The 23,800-nt window shown below is 34.4% G+C and overlaps 14 protein-coding genes and 4 pseudogenes across 18 annotated transcripts, besides 1 other annotated feature; 9 read left to right on the top strand and 9 right to left on the bottom strand.

Moving 5' to 3' along the window:
• Window positions 1-1,538: 1,538 nt before the first annotated feature.
• TVAGG3_0587160 (uncharacterized protein) lies at window positions 1,539-1,901 on the top strand (the record flags this gene model as incomplete). The annotated part of the gene is made up of 1 exon (XM_051239360.1): window positions 1,539-1,901. The coding sequence occupies one exon, from the start codon at window positions 1,539-1,541 to the stop codon at window positions 1,899-1,901; it is 363 nt and encodes a 120-aa protein (XP_051097184.1).
• An 18-nt stretch (window positions 1,902-1,919) lies between these two features.
• TVAGG3_0587170 (uncharacterized protein) lies at window positions 1,920-2,127 on the top strand (the record flags this gene model as incomplete). Its single annotated transcript, XM_051239361.1, has 1 exon — window positions 1,920-2,127. A coding segment is annotated over one exon (208 nt), but the record flags the coding sequence as incomplete, so codon positions are not given.
• Window positions 2,128-2,266: 139 nt separating this feature from the next.
• Window positions 2,267-3,015, bottom strand: TVAGG3_0587180 (uncharacterized protein; the record flags this gene model as incomplete). The annotated part of the gene is made up of 1 exon (XM_051239362.1): window positions 2,267-3,015. A coding segment is annotated over one exon (749 nt), but the record flags the coding sequence as incomplete, so codon positions are not given.
• An 81-nt stretch (window positions 3,016-3,096) lies between these two features.
• Window positions 3,097-20,778: a mobile genetic element.
• On the top strand, window positions 3,775-4,446 carry TVAGG3_0587200 (phage tail repeat-like family; the record flags this gene model as incomplete). Its single annotated transcript, XM_051239363.1, has 1 exon — window positions 3,775-4,446. One exon carries the CDS (start codon window positions 3,775-3,777, stop codon window positions 4,444-4,446), a length of 672 nt encoding a protein of 223 aa, XP_051097187.1.
• On the bottom strand, window positions 4,847-5,377 carry TVAGG3_0587210 (K02A2.6-like family; the record flags this gene model as incomplete). The annotated part of the gene is made up of 1 exon (XM_051239364.1): window positions 4,847-5,377. The coding sequence occupies one exon, from the start codon at window positions 5,375-5,377 to the stop codon at window positions 4,847-4,849; it is 531 nt and encodes a 176-aa protein (XP_051097188.1).
• Window positions 5,420-5,821, top strand: TVAGG3_0587220 (uncharacterized protein; the record flags this gene model as incomplete). Its single annotated transcript, XM_051239365.1, has 1 exon — window positions 5,420-5,821. One exon carries the CDS (start codon window positions 5,420-5,422, stop codon window positions 5,819-5,821), a length of 402 nt encoding a protein of 133 aa, XP_051097189.1.
• TVAGG3_0587230 (uncharacterized protein) lies at window positions 6,645-7,307 on the top strand (the record flags this gene model as incomplete). Its single annotated transcript, XM_051239366.1, has 1 exon — window positions 6,645-7,307. The coding sequence occupies one exon, from the start codon at window positions 6,645-6,647 to the stop codon at window positions 7,305-7,307; it is 663 nt and encodes a 220-aa protein (XP_051097190.1).
• On the top strand, window positions 8,662-9,324 carry TVAGG3_0587240 (uncharacterized protein; the record flags this gene model as incomplete). The annotated part of the gene is made up of 1 exon (XM_051239367.1): window positions 8,662-9,324. The coding sequence occupies one exon, from the start codon at window positions 8,662-8,664 to the stop codon at window positions 9,322-9,324; it is 663 nt and encodes a 220-aa protein (XP_051097191.1).
• On the top strand, window positions 10,352-11,217 carry TVAGG3_0587250 (organellar and viral DNA polymerase type B; the record flags this gene model as incomplete). The annotated part of the gene is made up of 1 exon (XM_051239368.1): window positions 10,352-11,217. A coding segment is annotated over one exon (866 nt), but the record flags the coding sequence as incomplete, so codon positions are not given.
• TVAGG3_0587260 lies at window positions 12,145-13,285 on the top strand (annotated as a pseudogene). Its single transcript has one exon. A coding segment is annotated over exon 1 (1,141 nt).
• TVAGG3_0587270 (protein of unknown function, DUF4106 family) lies at window positions 13,305-14,180 on the bottom strand (the record flags this gene model as incomplete). Its single annotated transcript, XM_051239369.1, has 1 exon — window positions 13,305-14,180. The coding sequence occupies one exon, from the start codon at window positions 14,178-14,180 to the stop codon at window positions 13,305-13,307; it is 876 nt and encodes a 291-aa protein (XP_051097193.1).
• Window positions 14,217-14,669, top strand: TVAGG3_0587280 (uncharacterized protein; the record flags this gene model as incomplete). The annotated part of the gene is made up of 1 exon (XM_051239370.1): window positions 14,217-14,669. The coding sequence occupies one exon, from the start codon at window positions 14,217-14,219 to the stop codon at window positions 14,667-14,669; it is 453 nt and encodes a 150-aa protein (XP_051097194.1).
• TVAGG3_0587290 lies at window positions 14,686-15,075 on the bottom strand (annotated as a pseudogene). The gene has a single exon. A coding segment is annotated over exon 1 (390 nt).
• On the bottom strand, window positions 15,143-16,378 carry TVAGG3_0587300 (uncharacterized protein; the record flags this gene model as incomplete). Its single annotated transcript, XM_051239371.1, has 1 exon — window positions 15,143-16,378. The coding sequence occupies one exon, from the start codon at window positions 16,376-16,378 to the stop codon at window positions 15,143-15,145; it is 1,236 nt and encodes a 411-aa protein (XP_051097195.1).
• Window positions 16,408-17,196, bottom strand: TVAGG3_0587310 (uncharacterized protein; the record flags this gene model as incomplete). Its single annotated transcript, XM_051239372.1, has 1 exon — window positions 16,408-17,196. One exon carries the CDS (start codon window positions 17,194-17,196, stop codon window positions 16,408-16,410), a length of 789 nt encoding a protein of 262 aa, XP_051097196.1.
• Window positions 18,114-19,376, bottom strand: TVAGG3_0587320 (annotated as a pseudogene). Its single transcript has one exon. A coding segment is annotated over exon 1 (1,263 nt).
• An 830-nt stretch (window positions 20,779-21,608) lies between the features above and the next one.
• Window positions 21,609-21,935, bottom strand: TVAGG3_0587330 (protein of unknown function, DUF4106 family; the record flags this gene model as incomplete). Its single annotated transcript, XM_051239373.1, has 1 exon — window positions 21,609-21,935. The coding sequence occupies one exon, from the start codon at window positions 21,933-21,935 to the stop codon at window positions 21,609-21,611; it is 327 nt and encodes a 108-aa protein (XP_051097197.1).
• Window positions 21,936-22,496: 561 nt separating this feature from the next.
• On the bottom strand, window positions 22,497-23,213 carry TVAGG3_0587340 (annotated as a pseudogene). The gene has a single exon. A coding segment is annotated over exon 1 (717 nt).
• Between the last annotated feature and the right edge of the window lie 587 nt (window positions 23,214-23,800).

The following is a 23,800-nucleotide window of genomic DNA, read 5'->3' on the forward strand; positions in this document are numbered from 1 at the left end:
CACAATATTGAATTAGTTCAAAACTCTATATTAATATGTTTTGATTGCGCATATTCATGATAACAGAATTTGTAATAAAATCAAGGTTAAAATTTAATTACATATACTATGGAGTTATATATTATGTGAAGTAAATAAGATAATATAAGAAAATAAAAAATTATATAATTATAAAAGATCAAAAGAGTCTATGTTTTTCCAACCTGAGTGTTTGTATGTAGTTATAGATTTGAAATGTAATATAATGTATTTCAATAGTTTTAAGTCGAAAATCTAATATGATAATAAAAAGTGTAATTCTAGCATTTTTATGAGACAAACAGGTCAGGTGTGTGGGGCCTCCAGGCACTTCGTGCCCTCTAGCCCTGAAGATGTTTAGTATAACTTTGTCCGGACAAGTAAGGGTCTATCGTCGCTACAGGAAAAGTTACAGGCGTTCCAAGGAAGTATACTTTGAGAAGCCTTCTTCTGGGTCGAAAACATTATATAATGTGTCGCTTTTCACAAATTATATATGTTTTCATGTTTTGTCACTTTTCTGTCACTTTTCAGGAAAAAAACATTTTTATTATTATATATAAATGAATTTTACAAAACCACCGTTACCGTTCTTTGGAAATAAGAGTAAATGTAAAGATATTCTATTGAGAGAACTTAAGAAACTACCGAATGGTCTAACATTTGTAGATTTGTTCGGTGGAAGTTTCTATATATCCCATTTGTGCCATACAATATTCCCAGACTCAAAGATTATATGCAATGACTTCGACAACTATATGGACCGTCTCAAACATATACCAGACACAAACAATATATTGAAGAGTTAAAAGAAAAGATACCTATAGGTAAGATGGAACGTATACCATTAGATAAGAAAAATATTGTGAGAGAGGTTTTGAAAAAAGCAGAATATATAGACTGGGATAGTATATCTGCTAGACTATTATATAGTGGTGCTATAAGAGTTCATGACATTGAAACACTTATGTCAAAAGTTTTATATCTTAACTATACAAATGTTTTCAAAGAGGACATAGAAAAATATATTGAGGGTATAGAGTTTGTGAGATGTCATTGGACAGAGTTGTATGAAAAATATAAAGACAAGGAAAATATTTTCTTTATAGTGGACCCGCCGTTCTATAACACATGGGATTTTCAATACCAAGTAGACTGGACTTTGAGAGACTCTTTAGAAACTTTAGACGTTATACATAACCATCCATGCTTTTACTTTACATCCGATAAAAGTGGTTTGGAAACCGTTATGAGATGGTTAGAGGACATACATGACTATGAGTTTAGATATGACAAGATAGAATATGAGAGAGGTCCTATAAACCGGAGAAAGTGTCATAACAAAGAAATTTTACTAGTAAGTAAATGTGGTTTGAAATAGGACTACTTGTTTTAGGTTTTTTCCATTGTGTCATTTATTTATTTGACGTGGCAGAAAGATATAGAGAATATGAAGATGAACCAATGTCTGCAAATGTTCAGCATATGTACTCGTAAGAGATATTTTTATCTAATATTAAATGGACGCACAGAACTTAGCGAATGCACAGCAACCTGGACAACCAAACCCAGAGAATATTCCAAATGAAGTTAGAATACAAACTGCAATGGCAAACTATGGTCAAGTGCCAACAGATGTACAAATGCAAACTGCCATGTCAAATGACGCTGCGTTAGGTTTGCCACCATGGTATGCAAATATGAGATGGAAAGAGTTTTATACAAACCCTGAAGTGGGATATAAACAACTTTATGCAGATGACGCGAACACAGGAGTTGACCCAGAATATGTTTTCTACCAGAGGAGAAACAGAATGTATGAGCTCCAGTTAAAGAATGCTATGGAACTCAACAGGAAACGTAAGAGACTAGGCGGACATTAGATTTTTACATATAGTAAAATGGGTTTCTTCAGTAGTATTGGAAACTTCTTCAGAAGAGTTGGAAGAGGTATATGGAATGGAATAAAATCTGTCGGAAGAGGAGTATGGAACGGTGTCAAAAATATTGGTAAAAGAGTAGGTCAGTTCGTTGGTATTATACCTAAAGACCCTGAACCAGAAGAACAAGCTCCTGTTATACAACAGCCTGAACCTGCACCACAGTCTAGTTGGCAACCAAATCCAACACCTCAACCGTATTAAAAAATTATATTTTTACCGTTCGATAGTAGTTGTATATGAAACTAAGTTCTAAGTAAAACGCATGGTATAATGGAATTATTCTCTTTCTTCCATCTGTTGTAAACCATACTTGAAAGTCTGAAATACTTCCACTTGGTGGTTCATATAGCTTTGTAGGTTTTTCGTAAAAGTCATTTGCCAAGCATAAAAAAGAGTTTTGTGCACCAGAAAATGAAGCATGAACTATAATAGCAGCTGGGTCGAAAACATCTTTAAATAAATATGGTTCATCTCTTGCATATCGACTGTAGATATTTGCTAAAGGAAGTTCGACTTTCTGATTTAACATTCTTTGCAAATAATACCATGACATTGCAGTGAATTCTGTATATATTTGTTCGTCTTTCTTTGGATTGTCTTCGTAGATTTGAAATGACACTTGTGAATTTTGTTTGTCATATACAATTCTCACATAAAGTGTGCTCTCGGTATTTGCATATTCATCAGCATATTTTGCATAACATGAATTTATTTTATCTTCTATATTTTTTAACGCAGTCTGTAGAGAAGATGAAAGGTCAACTTGTATTAGCTCAATTTCTTCCCACATTTTTCGTTTCCCTTCAGATATATAATCTATATGAAACCTTACAATAAATGGAAAACTTTTATCTTCTACAGACACAAACTTCATTCTACGAAAGCCAATAGCTTTTGTGACAGATGGGTCTCTTAACCATCTTAACGGGTAGTCAAAACGATAGCCTTCATGCTTTACGGTCTCTGTCTCAAACTTTTGACCGACATTCGTAAAAAGTTCATCTAATGGTTTAGTTGTAGCAACTCTTGAATTTTCTTTTTCTATTGAAAGCATATTTTATCTAGAATAAAAATGTCAAATGAAACAGCGTCTATGAGAGAAATACAACACAACCGACAACTCATTATACAAGCTCTAAATAAGAACACAACAAACTTTTCAAACTATTCTAAGATATCTGAGTCATTGAAAGGGGGTGACTTAAAACTGACAATAAACCCAATGACAGATGAGTTTCTATTTCAAGACAATAAGAACCATACTGTTTGTATAAATCCAACAAAAGGAACTTTAAACGAGAAACCTATATCTGAACTTCTTTTGAAAGCAGATGTTGACAACAAAGCTGACAAAGAATATGTCATTGAAAAAGTTCAAGAAGAACATGACAGAGCAGATGCAACATATGCAACAAAAGAACATACTCATCCTGAACTAGCAGACAAAACATATGTTGACAATAAAATGTCAAGTGAAGTGACAAGAGCTGAAAACGAATATTCTAAAAAGACTCATACACATTCTATATCTGATATTACAAACTTACAAGAAACCTTAGAGACAAAAGCAAATAAGACTCATACACATACCATTGCAAATATTACAAACTTACAAGAAACCTTAAACAGTAAAAGTGACGTTGGACATACACATACAAGTTTTACAACTGTTGCTATAGAAAGTATTGAAGGAACGGTTGAAGAACCTGATGGGGATGTATTATATTGTAAACCTCCTAACTTTCCACAAGGTTTAACATCGGATGACGACATAACGACGATGAGAAACATTAGATGTAAAGATGTTTATGTCATGAAGGATGAAAATAACGTTAAATTCACTGCTCAAGATTTATATGACAAGAAAGCAGACAAGAACCATACACATACAAGTTTTACAACTTTTACAGCAGATGATATTACACTAAACACAACCTTGCCAAGTAAAGCTCCAACAATACCACCGGCAACAAGTCTTGTAGATACTTTGATATCTAATGACAATAGTATTATACATCTAAGACAGGAACTCAATGTGCTTAAACAAATTTTGCCGAATCTTATTTACCCGGTTGGCTCTATTTATACGTCAATGAACTCTACCAGACCAGAAACAGTACTTGGTTTTGGAACTTGGACTCAAATAGTCGACAGGTTTTTGTATTGTGCAAACTCTTCAAAGGAAACAGGTGGAAGTAAAACGATTTCAGGTGAAAATTTACCTGCACACAGTCACTACATAGATTTAAGTACATCTCAAGCAGGTTGGCATAAGCATAATTTTTGGGATTGGTCAGCAATGAAAAAAGGTAAAGGATATGATGTTAAAGACGACGTTCAGTTTGCTATAAATTGTTTCTGGGGTAACACTCAGGGAGATGGAAACCATACACATCGCGTTTCAGGGTATACGCAAACAACGGGACAAAGTAAAGACTACATGCCACCTTACATGACAGTTTACGCATGGTATAGAAATGCTTAGTCGTCATTTTCAACTTCTTTAGCATATTCGTCAGGAGTTGTCTTATATTTGTTAGGAACTGTCTTTGAAAGTATACCACCTTGAACTTTGACAAGTTTGAAACGAGGTCTGACAATAGTAGTTTTATCTTCTGCTTGCAGTCTGTACATTTTGCCATGTTTGCCTAAAACTTCATAATATTCTCTTGTATACTTTCTTCTATTTTTACGAACACGAATGTGAGTACCTGTCGAGTTCCCATTGTTGTCATAGTCAATAGTATTTTCATATGGGTCGCGTTTAGGTATTTCTATTTTTACTTTGTCACCTTTCTGAAGTTTGAAGCCCGGCATTCTTTCTTGTTTGTCTCTTTTGACTAAATTATTAAATATATAGTCTTTCTCTAAGTCAGGGTTGTTTTTCATTTCTTCGGGGGAGTGGTTTCCCAAACCTTTTTGTTTACGGCTATTGTAATATTTAAAACTTGTCTCATCTTTGCCATGGAGAAGTGTCTATATTTGTCGTCATATGACATTTCATTTGCTTCACCACCTTGTGGTTGGTTTAAGTCTCTTAACATTTTTATACAACCGTCAATGACACCAAGAGCAGAATGGTTTTGGTCGACAATGAAATATTGGTTTACATTTTTTGAACGCAGATAGTTTTTAATATCGTCTGATTTGAAAGAACTTTCACAGTCAGATGTCAGTTTTGTTGGATGGTATTTGTCAACGAATATTGTCAAAGCTGCTAAGATATCTAAAATATTTTTGGACTGTAATGGTATGGCTTCACAGTATCTTGTGTTTTGACCGACAAATATTAGCCAGTATGGTGGTCCATCTTCTCTATACCTCGGAATGTTTTCCAAGATATCCATAAACCAAGCATTTGGTGTTGAACTAAAGATTTTTACCATGAGTGCTTTTCTTTGTCGCTTTAGAAACATAGGGGTCCTTGTTTGGATTCGTCATTTTTTACCCTATAAGAAATGGATTTATTTGGCGCGTTAGCAGGAGTTGCATCCAGATTTTTACCCGCAGTGGGAACAATAGCCAGAGGTGTATTTGGAGTTGGAAGGAAGATTTTGAGTACATTAGGTATACTGAAAGAGAAAGCACAACCTATTATACAAACTGTACAGAAAGGTTGGGATGTAGCACGAGATGCAACAAATCTTATTCCAAATCCTGAAACAAGAGGAAAAGTTCAAGGATGGATGGACAATGTAGGAAGACAAGCAGGAAACTATTATAACAAAGCAAATGACTACTATAACCAAGCAGGACACTATATGGACCAAGGTGAAAGATTCTTTAACAGAGGATATAACCATGCACAACAATGGGTAAACAATAACCAACCTCAACCGCCTCAAACGTGGGGAATGTAAAGTTTTTTTACTGAGATGAAATGAACAATACAGCATTGAGACAAATGGGTTCAAGATGGATTTGTCGGCTTCCAGCAGTTACACAACGTGTTTGTCAAGTTCTTCCTATACCTCAGGAAGTTTTAGACCGACTTAAAAAACAAAAACAACCAGTTTGAAAACAAACCAAACTAAAATTTTTTACTGAGATGAAATGACCGAAGAAGTTGAAACGGTAGATTTGACACCACAAACAAAAAGTTCAGAACCATTGTCAAAACCTGTCAAAGAACTTACAGATGAAGAGAAAAATTCAATAAATAGAAAGTGCCAGGTCTGGAATTACAAACCCTAACTACAAAGTCACTTTTCATAAAAATGGAACGGCTAGTATCTCAAAAAAGAAACAGACTCTCACAAATAAAATATTGAAGTCTGAAGGAGCTTTCGAGACAACAGATGGAAAAGTTTACTTCACTGACCAACAGTTCATTATAGAACATCTCATTGACTTAGAGTCGAAATATTCTAAACTTTACAACAAACACAAAAAGTTGAAAGGAAAACAAAAACAAATGGCATATGATATTTATGAAGATGTTGACGACACAACTGTTCCTGCAAGTGAAGTAAAGTCAGAGGAACCGAAAAGTGACGAAAAACCGATAGAAGAAGAAAAAAAAAAACTGAAGATAAACCAAAACCAAAGTTTAGTTTCCAAACTAAACCAAGTCAACCTTCATTAGCTGGTATGGGTTGGCGTCAAAGACTTATGGCAGCAGGCGGTTATGTAAAGTAAAGAAAAAAATATTTTTTTATTTTTATAAAAATGCCCCCATATAGAATGGATAGAAAATCTGCTAGAATAAAAGCAGAGTTGCAAAGTTATGGTTGGAGAGTTTCGAAGAAGTTTAAATATAGGAAGGGAAGACCCATAAAAGTCTATGACAAATTGTCTGGTCTTCGCTACGAAATGGATTTGGAAACAGCACGTGCAAATTATCCAAACAGACTAGAGAGGTTAGAAGAAGAACGTCTTATGGACATGCCTTTCGATGTTAGTGAACCTCAAGTTGAAGGACACGACGGCTTTGCCAGATTCTATTGGAAACATGACGAACAATTGCATCCTTTGAGAAGGAAAAAAGGAAAAGGTGAAGACACACATGCTCCCATGGAAAGAACAAGATATGCATATGAGAAGTACGTGAAGTTAGAAAGTCAAATTACTTCTGGTCGAACCTTTACAGTAAACTTTGACGAAGGAAAGAACAAAGAAGGCTTCATGGGTGTACTTGCTGCCATACAAGACGGAAATAAGAAAGGACACAATCTCAGATTGACCATAACAGATTTGGATGGTCACATTTACTATGCACATGGCAATGAACAAACAGCCGCAAAACTTCTTGACGCTTTCAAGACTACAAAGAGAGAACAAATGGTTGACTCCGACTCAGACATTTTGAATGCAATTGAAGGAATTGCAAGTGTCAAGTTCGAATAGTACCAACCTAACCCTCAAGAAGTCAGACAACATGTTTGTTAGATGAGAAATATGAAATTGCATGAAGTAAAAACGTTTTTTAAACCATATATTTTTACATATATTAAATGCTTCAGGTTGAAAAACAAAGAACAAAAGTAGCAGATACAAAACCGTTAGACTATATCTTTACAAATGCTGGTAGGACTATTTCAGATGAAGAAATTTCATCCGAGCATACAGGTTTGACTATCCAATTCGTTGGCTTCAAAGTCCTTCAGATGCAAAGGCAATAGGATTTAGAAGAGTTTTGTTTTCAAATAGAACTAACGCATTTATGTTCGCAGTATATTTTCATGGGCAGTATAAAGGTTCTGATGGTCTAATAGACAAATTTGATGAAATGAGAATCTTTACAGTTCGTTCAGACGAAAGTCTTGAGAAAACTCTAAATGACTTTCAAACTCAAATGAACAAATACTATTGGGAATTTCAAGAAAAATACGACTCTTTACTAAATGGAACATACTATCTGAAACTAGAATATGACAAGATGAACTCCACCGTTTCATTTCAAAAGATTGAAATTAACCCTCAAGAGATACAGAGTTTTATTTTGGAAAGTAGACAAACGTTCTTGGGCACAATTTCTTCGGTTACTAAACCAGAACGAACCATTACCGCCAGATGGTCCATTTAAATTTATACATCCACCAGCAGATTTGACAGTTTATAGAAACGTGTTTGACCCTCAAAATGTTATGTGTCATGCAAGTTTCAGTTCAAGCAACAATAGTTTTCTATGTATTGGTAAGGACGTTTATGACTTTGCTTCTAAATTCTACGAACCACCTAGTAACAGTTTCTCTGACTTTCAAGTTTGGTTCACAACAAATGGTGTGCAGCATATTATACCATTGTACTATGACTTTTATCTCGAATTGTCTTTCATATATAACTACGGAAAAGTGCTGAAAAAGTATTGAAAAATATATTTTAGGTGAAGAGGTGAGATCTCACCTGTTTTCTCACCTCTTTTCTCACCCTCTTGAATTTTCATGAATTTCCTTAAGATAGAAAAAAAGTGAGTTAAAATTGAGATGTTTACTGAGGGGTCCCTCGGTCCTCGGTCAACTAACATCTTTTTGAAAATGGTGACAACATGACATTTTGACAACAGTCGGGAAAATGTCAAGACTTCTTCATCGTAACGAGTGTAAATGAACCAAAAATATATTTTAGGTGAAGAGGTGAGATCTCACCTGTTTTCTCACCTCTTTTCTAACATCGTAGAAAACTCATGAAATTTCCCGAAATAAAAAATAAAGTTAGTTTTTTTAAAAAAATATTTTTTATTTTTATTGTAAGAACAGAAATGTCAGTCGAAGCAAAAACGTTCACGAACAAATCTAATGGCGAAACATTCACAAAAGGCACTTACAACGGTATTGAAGTCTTACGTAGAGACAAGGATGGTTATATAAATGTAACAAATATGTGTCAGCAGTTTAGGAAAGACTTTAGAAAGTTGTTGGAAAATAAGTCCTGGGAAGAGTATTATAAGGCATTTTGTGAAGAATATAGCAACCGCCGGAATTCCGGCGGTTGGTTTTTATACAAAATTCATGCAGGAATTCCAGATGAAATCAAACAGGTTAGAGGAACGTATGTAGACCCAAGACTTATAAACTATATAGCAATGTGGGCTTCTCCAAAATATTGCATAGCAGTTGGAAAAATTATGGACTCCATAGACAAGAAAGTTCATGAGAAATTAGATGAAGAAGAACTTGAAGATACAGTAGAGAATGCTAAACCTTTGTTCGAACAAGAAGTTAGAAAAATGTGCGAAAAACAATTTGAACATGAACGTGAGATATGTTATGGTTATAGAGATTCTCCATACGAACTAGACCAATGGGAACAAGAAGATTTAAAGAGAGAATTTAGAGAATATGAACTCGCTAAGATAGCATTAGAAGCTGCAGAAAAGAAGTTAAAAGTTTGGGGTCGTTTTGTAAAAAAATATTGTGAGTAAATGAACCATTTATTTTTATTGAATTCAGCAAAAATATATTTTAGGGTAGAAGGTTAGATCTAACCTGTTTTCTAACCTGTTTTCTAACATCGTAGAAAACTCATGAAATTTACACCAAAAATATATTTTATGTTAGCATGTTAGATCTAACCTCATTTCTAACATCGTAGAAAACTCATGAAATTTACACCAAAAATATATTTTAGGGTAGAAGGTTAGATCTAACCTGTTTTCTAACCTGTTTTCTACCCTCTTGAAATTTCATGAATTTCCTTAAGATAGAAAAAGTATTGAAAAATAAAGTTTATGTTAGCATGTTAGATCTAACACGTTTTCTAACATTTTTTCTAACATCGTAGAAAACTCTTGAAATTTCATGAATGGCTCGATGTTGTCCATTGTTCTGTTTCAGAACTAGTCTTGTACTGTTTCAGAACAATATTTGTACTGTTTCAGAACAATATTTGTACTGTTTCAGAACAATATTTGTACTGTTTCAGAACAATACTTGTTCTGATTCAGAACAATATTTGTACTGTTTCAGAACAATATTTGTACTGTTTCAGAACAATATTTGTACTGTTTCAGAACAATACTTGTTCTGATTCAGAACAATATTTCCCGTAAAAGCTCTCAATTTGTGAGAAAAATTTTCTGATTCAGAACAATATTTGTTCTGATTCAGAACAATATTTGTACTGTTTCAGAACAATATTTGTACTGTTTCAGAACAATATTTGTACTGTTTCAGAACAATATTTGTACTGTTTCAGAACAATATTTGTACTGTTTCAGAACAATATTTGTACTGTTTCAGAACAATATTTGTACTGTTTCAGAACAATGTCCGACGTACCACCAAAAAATATATTTTATGTTAGCATGTTAGATCTAACACGTTTTCTAACCTCTTTTCTACCATCGTAGAAAACTCTTGAAATTTCATGAATTTTGACACTTTCACAAAAAACATAAAAAATAAAGTTAGTTTTTTTAAAAAAATATTTTTTATTTTTATTGTAAGAACATGTTAGCAACAACTTCACCAAACTCTTTAGTCATGAACCCAACTTCAATGTTAGTAGAAATGAAAAGCTTCATTCCTTCTTCATATACTTTCGAAACAGAAATCCAGAAGATAAAGCAGGAACTTCTCCAAGGAGATTTAGATTGCACTGCAAAAGATGAAACAAATGAACAATATCTTTATGAAATGCAGGACCTCATCGACCATCTACCTAAACTTCCTGAAATCCAACAACAAAAGCTCACTATTCCTGAATTCGATGAAATTGAAGTAAAAACAACCGACTCAGTAGAAATAAAGAAGTTCATACGTAAGGTAAACTATGAATTCCTTGGTTTTCATTGCAACCACAAAGTCATGGACAAAGATTGCGATATGGTATATAAGAACATCTCTGACATATATAAATCTGAAGAATTTAAGACCTACGACAACTTTGTTTCGTTAGTTGCTGAATGTGTATGGCAGATAAGAGATAAAGATAGAAGAGGTAAAGTATGGAACGAACAAATAAAACCTGCATGTTTTGAATTTAAGAGGACCATTGACGCTATAGTTGTTTTAGCAGGTAAGGTTTCAGAATATAACGCAAAAATGAACCCACAATGTTCTAAATGTAAAGCAGCAATGAGGAAATATAACTACTCCGTCAAAGAGATAGAACGTATGCGAAACGACTATGCTGACTTAAAGAAAGAAGCAGAGAAACCAGCAGAAGATAAAATGGACATGTTAGAATTTCTGAACAAAAACTATCCAACAGCAGAAGATTTCCTTCTATCTGACGTCAAGAAGAAATATAAAGAGACTTTCGGCATAGTTAAAACATTCGATATCCTCAGCGAAGAAATAGAAGCCACAAAATTGTTTAGAGTCTCACGAATTCATAACGTTTACCATGTAAAACGCTTATAAAATAACTGGGGTAGAAAAGAGGTTAGAAAAGAGGTTAGATCTAACCTTCTACCCTAAAATATATTTTTGGTTCATTTACGCTCATTTCGATGAAATCATGACAAAACATTTACACTCATGTTTGACAAAACATTTACACTCATTTCGATGAAATCATGACAAAACATATACGAAGAAGTTTATTTCCTGTGTTGTTGTCAAAATGTCATGTTGTCACCATTTTCAAAAAGATGTTAGTTGACCGAGGGACCGAGGGACCTGGTGACACCTAAAAACCATCTACCCTAAAATATATTTTTGCTGAAAAAAATGACCAAATTTCATTATATAACTGTTATTTTTTTACCAAGTGAACTTTAACACTTCGTAAAAAAATCCCTGAAATCATATCTTTTATACATGAAAATCGTAAAAAATTGCGAGTAGGGAAAAAAACCTGGTCGCCTAAAACTCATGAAAATCGTGAAAAAAATGACCAAATTTCATTATATAACTGTTATTTTTTTACGAAGAGAACTTTAACACTTCGTAAAAAATCCCTGAAATCATATCTTTTATACATGAAAATCGTAAAAAATTGCGATTTAGACTTTTTCCGGGGTCGCCTAAAACTCATGAAAATCGTGAAAAAATGACCAAATTTCATGAATTTCCTCATATGTTTGCTACCCGAGGAAAACCGAGGATAGAGATTCCATACGAAAATCGTGAAAAAATGACCAAATTTCATGAATTTCCTCATATGTTTGCGACCCGAGGAAAACCGAGGAACGAGATTCCATACGAAAATCGTAAATTTCCTTAAGATACAAAATAGAAAAAATAAAGTTAGTTTTTTTTAAAAAAATATTTTTTATTTTGTATGTAAGAAACAGAAAATGACAAACATTGAGTTTGAAACAGTTAGAAAGATAGACAATGACACCAAAGTGGTTAGAATAGGTGATTTAAACGTAAGATACTCAAAGAAATACAAAAAATATTCTTTGTCAGACATTATATCTCCATCTGGAAAGAAAGCATTCGACTGGGTTAAAATTGCTTCAACTCAGAAAATTTTGACAAGAAATCCTGAGCTTATGATATCAGTAGCATTTCATGGAACAAGAGCATATCTTATAGACAAAAGTCTTATACCAATAGTTTTGTTATGGATTGACCCAGTTGTTGGATATAACTTCATAACATATGGTTCATTCGATACTGAACGTTGCAGTGAAGGCTTACTTTACATCGTTCAGAAACCGAAGGACTTCAATACAAAGAGATATAAGATAGGAAGAACATATAATATAACTAAAAGATATGACAGTATAGTCAATAGAGTTAAGGTTGTGTTCGTTAACGATATGAGAGCTGCTGAAACAGAACTACTTGAAAAGTTTGAGAAAATGTATGGTGCTCCCATAAAAGGTAAAGAAACGTTTGAAGTAGATGAGATAGATAGTGCTATAAAATTATTTGACGAAGTTGCTGAAAAATACATGTAAAGCGTTTATTTTTGGTCTTGACTTCAGATGGCTCAGGTAGCTCTATAAGGTAAATTGTCTTGTCAAATCCTTCTGGCATTCCGAGTCCTTCCATCCGACATTCCGAGTCCTTCCATCCGACATTCCGAGTCCTTCCTTCCGACATTCCGAGTCCTTCCTTCCGACATTCCAAGTCCTTCCTTCCGACATTCCAAGTCCTTCCTTCCGACATTCCAAGTCCTTCCTTCCGACATTCCAAGTTCTTCCCGACAACTGGAAAAAAATTTCCTGACAACTGGAAAAAAATTTCCTGTTGTTCGTCCGTAAACCATTCAAATTTTCGAAAATTGAGAACTTTTTGGTCGAACTTCAGAAAAAGTTTTTCCTTCCGACAGAAAAAGTTTTTCCTTCCGACATTCCGAGTCCTTCCTTCCGACAGAAAAAGTTCTTCCTTCCGACAGGACACAAACGAATGTCCGACGTACCACCAACCGAGTCCATTCCAAAGCCAGAAGAACCGAAAGCTGCAGCACCACAACAGACTTACTAAGACTAAACACTTAGATTTTTCAAGCTTGACTTTTTACAATTTGAACTTTGTTTGCGTAGATATGAATTCTGAAAGAAGTATGAGGGTCTTGTATGACTTTGTACTTCTCCCATAGTTCATGTCTGTCAAACTTACCTGCCATGGACTCTTTCATAAGTTCCATGAAATCGTCTTCGGACAATCCGGGGAAAAGTATAATATCAGTAAGTATTCTCTTTACATCCTTACTTAAACTCTTGGCTGTCTGTACACAAATGACAACTGAGATGTTAAAGTGTCTGAGCTTCTTAAGAATTCGACACATGTCTTGTTCTCTGTTCTTTAACAAAGGATGAGAGGCGAAATCATCTAAGATAAGAAGACATCTGTGAGGGTATGTCTTCCAATCGTAAGATTGCAATTTCTTCGAAATGTATTCTATCTCTTTCTGTTTGTTTCTGAAGTGTTTCTTCTCTAATATTCTCTGCATTTCCTCATTTGGGTCTTTAAACTTCGAATTTATATACTCATTTATAGCATTGTACTTCAAAACTCTTCTTTGGTACTTCTTTATCCAATCTAACAACTCAGAGTCTTTTATACATACTAACTTAGACTTCTTTATAATATCTTTGAACGAATTGACGGTTTGGTCAAATTGACCCGAAGTACTACAAATAACAACTAACTCATAGAATGGGTTCTTCTCATCTAGTTCTTGTTGTTGTGCAGCCATTTTAAGATAAGTGAAAGTCTTACCCGACCCAGGTGGTGCAATTAGACCTGTTATACCATTCTGAGCAAATAAGAACTTGTCATGTATGGGTTTTATCTGAGCATTTTCCAACTTCCTCTTGTTCTTGTTTAAAACATTCTCAAATTTTTTGTCAATGTCAGCAAACTTTTTTTCTAACATATTTTTAGAAAAATTAAAATTTTTATCTTTTAGAAAATGTCTAGCGATTTCGCCATCTATATTCGAGACAAGCTTTTCGACAGCAAAACATCTGTCGACCATAAAATCTTACATAGTGTAAACAAGAAAGGTGAATTTGTTCTAAAGTTCTGTTTCTGGGAATATGACAAGAACCATAAAACATTAAGCAGAGAAGTCTTAAAATTTGTCAATGATAGACTTGTTGACAGAGATGACGCCTCTTGGAGAGATGAAGTCCAACAAAACTTCTTAGAATGCAAAGAAGACACATGCACTGTTCTTGAAGATGAAATAGAAAACAGAATAGAAGAGCTATTAAAGGACAAAGAACTTTTACAAAAATATGGTTCTGAGAAGTTTGACATAACTCCACCAGAAAAGAAGAAGAAAGAAAAGAAAGAAAAGAAAGTAGAAGAAGAGAAGAAAGAACCTGAACCAGTTCCAGAGAAGAAGAAATTTGACATGTAAAAATAAAATTTTATTTTTAGAACATTTCTGGGTCAATGTCAATGTTCTCTTCCTCTTTAGGAGTAAACACTGGCTTAGACTCTAAAATCTTTTTACCCAATTTACCTTGAACTTCTACAACTTTAGACTCATAATATTCATAGTCGTCTGCTTTCTTTGGTTCATAAGGTATAACAAGTTTGTATGCTTTACCTTCTTCGAGTTTTGAGAACCTTCTGTCAAAACTTTCTTTGACTGCTAACAAACCTTCTATGTCTAAGTCTTCAAATTTCGCACCATTTTTAGTCACAATAGCAAACTTAACTGGTTCGATGTTCCAAACTTTGCTGAATGAAGACTTTTCAAAATGGTAGAAGTAAACATTCAAATATGTGAATGGGTCTAGTTCTTATTTAAGTCCTGACATGTACTTGTTTACTGAGATGAATTTTGTCATCTTTTCTATCGGATAAAAAAAATATTTTTTTTAAAATTTACTCAGAAAAATTTTTCTTTGTATATACACCATTCTGTACGTCTAAAAGACTTTTGACATTTGCCAAGAATGTTCGTTTAGACGCTGTCATATAACCATACTCTTGACAATATTGTTTATACGAATCGTACAATGACCTTTCATCTAAACACTCAAAGTCAGTTTCATCTATGAACAGTTCATATACACTCTTGTTTGCTTCTAACAATGTTTGTCTCTCTTCGGTATGTGGAATTTGTCTTGGATTGAACTTTGAAATATCTAATGTCATGAAATATGAGAACAAGTGGTTGTAAAAGTCAGATGTCAAAGTTTCTGCTAAGTCGTCAAAATATTCTGTATCTTGCATATGAGCTTCTGACGTTCTGACAACTACATATCTTCTGTCAGAACTTTCTAACTTCATCGGAACAGCATTGTTTGAAACCATAATGAAATTTGCAACATTTTCACAAACTCTTTGGTCTTTATATTTTCTTTCAACAACTCCAACTTTGTCTGTTATAAGACTCTTCAAAGCATCTGAGTTTAAAACTTTTGTTGTATCTATACTTTGAAGTTCGTTACATACTATAAGTTTCATATTCTCTATTGAAGAGTTAAATTTACCGCAGATGTTTTCTAAGTTTATCATATTCGGATTCGAATAACCTTCTAACAGTTTGCACAAAATATCTGTAAAGAAAGTGTTCTTACCTGTTCCTTGTTTTCCAATTATAATGAGAGCAGTTTCATTTTTAGCACTTGGATGTTGTAAGATGTTTGCAAACCAACATAAGATATACTCATAGACTCTTTCGTTTCCATTGCATATAATTTCTTTGACATGGTCTAACCAAGCTTCTATAACATTTTCTTTCCATTCTACTTGTTCGTATTTATATCCAGTGAAGATAGAATAGAAGTTTGGAGAAGGTGTATAAAACTTTATACCACGAACTGAAAAATCTTCAAGTTTTGACAATAAGATATCCCAAGCATCTAACATCTTCATACCAACTTGTACGACTTTTATTTTCTTAAGTTTCTGTTTACATTCTTGTTCTGAAACTATTGTTGCTCTTGGTTTGTTAAAGACTACATCCCATTCTTTCATAACATAACATTCTGGGGCAGAGTCGACATAAATGACTAAACGTTTCAAATTCTCGACTGCTTTGTTATAGTCTCGAAATGGACACATATTTCTGAATGCTTGGAAGTCATAAAAATCTGAAACATCTATTCTGTACATTTTTATAAAAATAAAAAAAAACATTTTTTTTATTCTTGAGCTATTTGTTGCATTTGTTGTTCTTGAGCTATTTGTTGTTGAAGTTGTTCTTGTAATACAATACTTTCACCAGTTGCATCTTCCAATTCGAAACTTTCTGCCGTCATTGACAAATACATAGGACATAAAAGTTTTACAGGAACAAAGTTTGCGTCAACTAAGGTTAAGTTTATGTTTGCTAAAGTGTTTGAGTTTACTAAAGCTGAAAACTCTGCATTCGAATGAACAATAGGCAAACCAGCAGAGAAAGTGTTGTTTATACGCATAAGTATCTTTTGGTCATAGTAGTTTCTGTCGACATTCGAATAGCACTTTGAACCTAAGTTTGAAACAATATATAAAATAGGTGTACTTAAAGTCAATGGAACAGACATTCCTTGTATGACACCTTTTCCTGTTATAGGAAACTGTTGGTAGTAAAAACCAGATATAAGTTTTGTATTATAGCTCATATCGTTTATAGTAAACTCAGTCGGACATCCAAACATAATGAAACCTGCTCTAGTTGCAGCACATGTTACACTCGTACTTAAAGTATTAAATAAGTCAACAAAACCTGTTGGTGGTATATCTGAGTAAGTATCTTCAAAGGAGTATTTTTTACCATTCACAACAATAAAATCTTCTGGTGTCAAAAGAGCAAAACAAGCTTTAGTCGTCATTGTGTTTAAGGTTAGTTTACAATATCGTCCTTGAGGACTTTGTAAGTTTGTTGTTATAGAATTATATGACTCAGGGTTTTTAGTCGTAATAGTATAAACCATTGTGTCTTCTGCCATTTTACTTAGCAAATAAATTTTAATGAAATGTTGTGGTCGTCAAATATTTTTATAACGTCTGGGAAACTATATTTTAAGTTCAACGTTTCACCTCCTTTCATAACGTATATCTTGTCAATGACATTATATGAAACACCACAGCAACTAACGTCGGGTTCTATTTCTTTGATGTTTATATCGTCTGCCTCTGTCAAAAGTTTCAATAGTTCTTTCAAAACTTCATGAGGTGCAATGACATATGAGTTCACTTTTACAGGGTTGTGTTCGACCAAGTTTAACATTATACCTAAAGCTTGACAAATCTTCTCCTGAGTTTGAAGTTTGTTTTTCAGTTGTTGGTAGTCATTTCGAATATCTGCAACAGAACTTAAGTCTCTGCTAACTTCAGGGTATGTTGGTTGTTCTTTTACAGGAACAATTGTTATACCATCTTCGTCTTCGTATGGTTTCCCCACTTCAACATCTCTTTCTTTGACATTGACAACAACACTTTGACTGTTTGTTTGAGTTGGTGAATTTAACTTCACATCTGCCACCGCTATTAAACCTTTTGAAACACTTACGCTTCTATTTTTCGGAAATGACATTTTACTTCGAATAAAAATATGGACGTATTCGGATATCTCTTCGAATTGAAGCAGAACAAAGTTTACACACACAAACAATACAAATACATTGACAGAATAGTTCTTTACACAAACAATGGAAAATGTTATAGAATAGCAATATTTGCTGAACCAAAATATTTCCATAAAGCAAAGAAAGTTGGTATAACTGAAATGGTGAAAGTTCTTGAAGCAGACAAAAATATAACAACAAACTTACAGATATTTCTAAAGGTAAGTTTATAATACAATTTTATGTCAAAACTGGCGTACTGTCAATATTTGACGGAGAGAAGTCAGTTCAAGAACAACTTACTGACCTGCTGCCAAAATCTGCTCGATGGAAGCTGTCGTTATGCCAATCTGAGGAGCCCAGCAGGTTTCATCGAACGAATCTTCAAAAGAGCATCTTCCGTGAAAAGTGCTATTGGTTTTGTAAACTTCTTTGCTTTCAATTCATCTGGACCGTCTCTGTCACCAGTATATTGTATTTGTACAGTACCAACAGTTGAAATACCACCCATAAAGTCTTCTGAGTCAGCAAATGGAATGCCAAGCCAAAAGTTTGAACGGTCTCCATTTGTATATTGAGTTTTTTGACCTCCTGTATGAGTCCATACTTTCACATATGGCATAATAGAACTTTGCATTTCAGGGTTAATGGTTGTTGTGAAGTTGTTGTTAAAGTTCATAGCATCTAATGTCAAGTTGTATGACCTCATATCCTCAACTGTAGAATATTCTTCTCTTGGATAATATTTGCCATCTATGTTTATATGATATTTAATACCAGGGTTGTAGAAACAAGAATAGTCATTTATAGTTCGTCTGAACAGTACAAACATAGTATCTGCATGTTTCATTGCAGTTGTTAAAGCAATATCTGTTCTTGCACCTGGGTCAGCACTTTGGTTTCCAACTTCACCTGCAAAGTCTTTGACAGATATTTGGTGTATAGGGAACATAAGTGGAACTGCAATATATTTGGCAGCTAAAGCATTTGAAATATCTGGGTCCAACATATAGACTGCAAGTCTGCTTTCTATTCTCTTGCATTCAAATTTTTCGCATGTGAACTTAACTGGGTCCCAAGCAGTTCCAGCAGCATTGAAATAATAGTTTACTTCAGTGTTGAGGTTTGAGAAACCAAAGTCTAAGTCAACTTTGTCTTTGCAAAAGTCGGCGAATGGCGTTTTAGTTCCCTCTACGTCTGTAAGAGTGAATGGGTCTTGTGTTGGTGCAATGACTAAGTTATTTTTGCTTGGAGTAAGTTCGATAGAAATTTTTCCTGCCCAGTTTGGCAAGTATCTTAAAAACCTGAAGATGAGGAAAGATGACAAAGGAACTCTAAGTTTCAGTTTTACTTTGGTTACTGCTGCTGCAGTTTGTCCAGAAAGGTCAACATAAACTCCTGGAACGTTAGGGTCAAGTCTTCTTATTTTCTCAATAGTTGGCATACTGGTCTGTTTGTTCTCTAGCTTGTGGTTGTACTGAGTTTCTCAAAGCGAACCATTCATAGTTTGCCCATGTTACTGTTTGAACTAAGTCAGAGTTAGAATATATCTTATATCCCATGAAAACTTCTGGAGCATATTGGTATCCGACATAGAAAATTCCATTGCAACCTTTCTTGTCAGACAACTTGGCAGAAGGTTTTATTTCAATGTCTTGTTCCACGTATAAGAATGAGTTGTCAATAGAAATTATATGAAACCTGTCGCAAGCAATATCTACTGTTGTTGAAGAACCTTCTCCAAACTCACCTACATTTCCATAAGAAACAGCAGTTGTATATTCGTAAGTTCCAGGAACTATTTCTGACCTTCTAATGGCATTGTCGCATTCGTTATACCATTCGGAAACATTTCCATTCATGGCATCCAAAACTGTTGGCGTTTATATTCTGAGCGGCGTACATTTCATATGGGTAAAAATATAGAATAGTTGGAATTTATGTCATAATAGAACCCACGTGTACCAAGCTTTACTTTCTTCCTGGCTGAGTTTTTTAACTCTTCTTTTTCCTTCATTGCACTACTTTCACTAGATGAAGTTACTTCTTCACTACTTTCACTTTGTTCTACTCTTCTTCTTTGGTAACTTGCCCTCTGCTTTAAGTTGTTGCATCTTTGCATCATGTTCATCTAGTATGTTGCAAATTTCACGTGTCCTTTTTGCCTTTAGGCTCTGGTCGCCCATCTCAGGTAACCAATATCCTAGAAAGATTTCGTCATAGTTTGTATTTGAGTCTTCGCGTATTGTTTGCATGACTCTTTCCTGAGTTTCCGGTTCAAGCTCTTCAAATATAGCTTGTCCATATGGAATAAACTTGTTTCCAAATATATGTTTTTGTAGCCATTCTGGTTTTCTTTCCATGTTACCAACAATATCTTTTGTGAATGGGAAAGCTTTTACCCAACGTTTCAGTCTTGCGTCATTTATTTCTGTAGTTGGTTTTATTTTGTCAAGGAACATGTTTTTCAATACTAACATTTCATTTGGTACTGTCCATTTGAGTTTTCTTAAATATTCATCCCTTCTCATTTCATCGTCTGCAAAGTAAGTTTTTATGACATTTTGTAAACTTTCGTTTGCAAGGTCATGTACAATAGGTTCTCTTCCTTCTCTCTCCCTAACTCTCTTTCTAAACTCTTCACCAAATATACCATCTCTATGGTTCTGTGTAGTTCTTTGAGATAAATGTTTTAGAACGTCAGGTGTTATATTTCCATCAGCCATGTTCATTTCATACTGGTTCAAAATATCTGCATGTTTCATATCTTTCAATGGCATTAAAGCGCGCTGAAAATACCAGCTAAATCTGGTTCACCATTCATTTCCATTGCGTCTACAACTCTTGGAATTGTGGTTGTAAGTTTATGAACCACCTATCCGGGTTAGCTTTATGACCCCATCTCATTGTAGTTCCATAGTCTGCAGAAACAAAAGTAGGTTTGTTTCCATATTGGCTAGGTTCTGAATGAACTTTAAACAATGTTTCATTTCTATATGTTTTGTTGAAATTTAACCTTTTATTTTCACCGAGTTCATCCAAAGATTGAACGTTATATGCTCGTAAGTAAAAAGGGTTGTTGTATTTGTGTACATTTTCTTTCAGTACTTTCATTCTATGCTGAATATTTTCATCTGGTGTTGGAGTCTTTTGTATGTCGGCAAACATTTTTCGATATTCTTCTACTCCTTCAGCCGAATTTTTCTTAAACTCTTGGAAAGATTCCATATTCACCTCATACTCTTGTTGAGGGTCAAGATTTTTCGGCTGTTCCAAATCTTCATCTGGTTCTGTGAAGTTAGTTTCCAAAGGAGGGACCTGTTTGTTTCCTTCAGGCTCTTCTAGCTGTTGTTGCTGAACTATTTCTTCCATGTCTGGTTGTATCTGAACTTCTTCCTGTGGAGTTTCTTGTACCTCATCTGCTGGCATTTCATATATTCCGAGACCGTTTTTAACAAGTTCCCTATCTAAGTCATCCGGACTCATAAACCTTTCTTCTTTCGTTCCGTCTCTATTTTTTACGCGTTTCATGAAGAGAGTTGAATTGTCATTTAGCTCTGACACCAAATATCTCGGAGTAAATTTGTTCATGTCATTTGGATGATATGCTATTAAATCATATCCCTTAGCGAGCTTGTATTTTCCAGGTTTGAAATTATATCCCATTTGGTGCTGAACCATAAAGCTAAATAGGTTCGGGTCAGTATTTCCTTCCTTGAACTTTCTAATAGCTTCTTTATATCTGTCACTAAAGTCAAGAGTATCTGGGTAACCATAGTCTTCTTTAAGCATTTTTAAGAAATCTTGGTTTCCTTGTTCTCTACTTCTTTTATGTCCTTGCTCTGTTTGTGGTTGTTGCTGTGCAGTGTTTTGAACTGTTGGTTGTGGTGCTGGTTGTGGAGGTGGTTGTTGTGCTGGTTGTTGTTGTGGTGCAGTGTTTTGAACTGTTGGTTTTGGTGCAGGGTTTTGAACTGTTGGTTTTGGTGCAGTGTTTTGAACTGTTGGTTTTGGTTGTTGTTTTGGTGCAGGGTTTTGAACTGTTGGTTGTGGTTGTTGTTGTGCAGGGTTTTGAACTGTTGGTTGTTGTGTTGGTTTTGGTGCATGCCTGTGTCTGTGTCCATGTGACGATGTAAATGTTCTAGGTAGTCCTGGTGCAGGTGCTTCTCTTGGAGGGTTTGGTGGTATATAAGTTCCACTAGCTAGTATATAAGTTCCACCAGCTGGTATATAAGTTCCACCAGCTGGCACATATGTTCCATCTGCAGCATAGTGTCCTACCTGACTTTTCGTTTTTAAGAAAGCATTTACTAGGTCTGTTTTGGTCTGTTGTAACTCTTTTTCTTGACTTTCCACAACAGTTGCTTTAACGGCGTCATAGGCACTTTGAACTGCCTGTCTCGTTGCTGCATCTGTTATTTTCGTCATATTTTGTGCTACTTCTTTTAACTCTTTGTCGAAACCTTCAGACTTCAGTTTCTTTCCAGATGAGAAGTCGTTCACTTGTTTCACCTTACTATGAAGAGCTTCGAAGGCGTTCTTAAAGTCAGCATTTGTTAAAGCTTCATTTGAACTGTCTTCATCCGCTTGTATTTTTGTCCTTATTGACCCTATAAGCTGGGCTGCTTTAGCGTTGGCTTGGGCATCTAACCAGTCATTGTTAGCTTTTATATATTCTGCGCTTTTCATTGCCTTTTGCATGGCTGCGTCGTTATTTTTACTTTCTTGTGCTAAGTTTTCATACTGTACGGTTTGGTTTTGCAACTGTAAAAGTTTTTCTGCCTTTACATTTGCTTCAACTTCTTTTTTATACTCATCGCTATCCATATATGTCTTCAGGGCTTTTTGTTTTATCTCTTCATCTTTCAGTACTTTATATTGAGTAGTATGGTTTTTCAAATTTATGACATCTTGTTCCATTTTTGCTACTTCTGCTGCTTTTTCTGACACTTTTTTCGCATATTCCTCTGTACTTAGTTCTTTCAGTTGTTCTTCTTTCTTCTTTTTCTCTACGTTTAACTCATTGAGTTTCTTTGTGTGTCTGTCATATTCTAGTTTCTTTTCGTTTTCACTTATTTGTTTCTGTATGTCTATGTTTGACTTTTTGACATCTGTTATTTGATTTTTGAGTGAACTCAAATTCATTTGACTTTGAGGGTTATAAGCTGTTCCGTCTGCAGCTCCACCATAGCCTGCCATTTTCGCTAAAAGTGCCGCTCTTAAACCTCCACTCTGTGCACCAAGAACTCGGTTTAAGAGCATAGGGTGCTTGACATTTGTTGCAACATAGTGGGGTCATTCAGCATTTGTTGTTGCAACTGTTGTTGTGGTGTCAGTTTTACTATTGGATGTTTCAATGCTCCCTTCCTCTTACGTATATTCTTACGTAGCTTACGTGGCATTTTAAGTGAAGTTAAAAAGCGGTTTTTGACAGATGTTTATATGACACTTTTTGTTCAGCACAAAAAACTACTCGGTCAAAGTGTTGTCAGTTTTGTAAAATAACCGTCCTATCTCATTCTATAAGGGGGAAAGTCTTCTCAAAGTATACTTCCTTGGAACGCCTGTAACTTTTCCTGTAGCGACGATAGACCCTTACTTGTCCGGACAAAGTTATACTAAACATCTTCAGGGCTAGAGGGCACGAAGTGCCTGGAAGCCCCTCATACCTGACCTCAAACCATTAATTTTCCATATTTTATATATATTATATGTATATTTTTGGTAATTATTCAACATTAATTTAAAATTATGGATAATATAGTAAATAGTAGATATTAACTCTTGATTGTGAATCAAAACTAGATTGGAATAGATCAATTACATATAGTTAACTGCTTTATATATGAAAAACAATATCATGACAAGGATATACAAATTTATCAATTAAATGACATTTTTAATCATTTATAATAGATCTCTTTTATATAAAATTGTTCAAAAAAGATTGTGTTAAATGATGGATGTAAAAATAGAACAATCCAGAATT

The sequence above is a fragment of the Trichomonas vaginalis genome, chromosome II (assembly GCF_026262505.1).
Source record: "Trichomonas vaginalis G3 chromosome II, whole genome shotgun sequence".
NCBI lineage: Eukaryota > Parabasalia > Trichomonadida > Trichomonadidae > Trichomonas > Trichomonas vaginalis.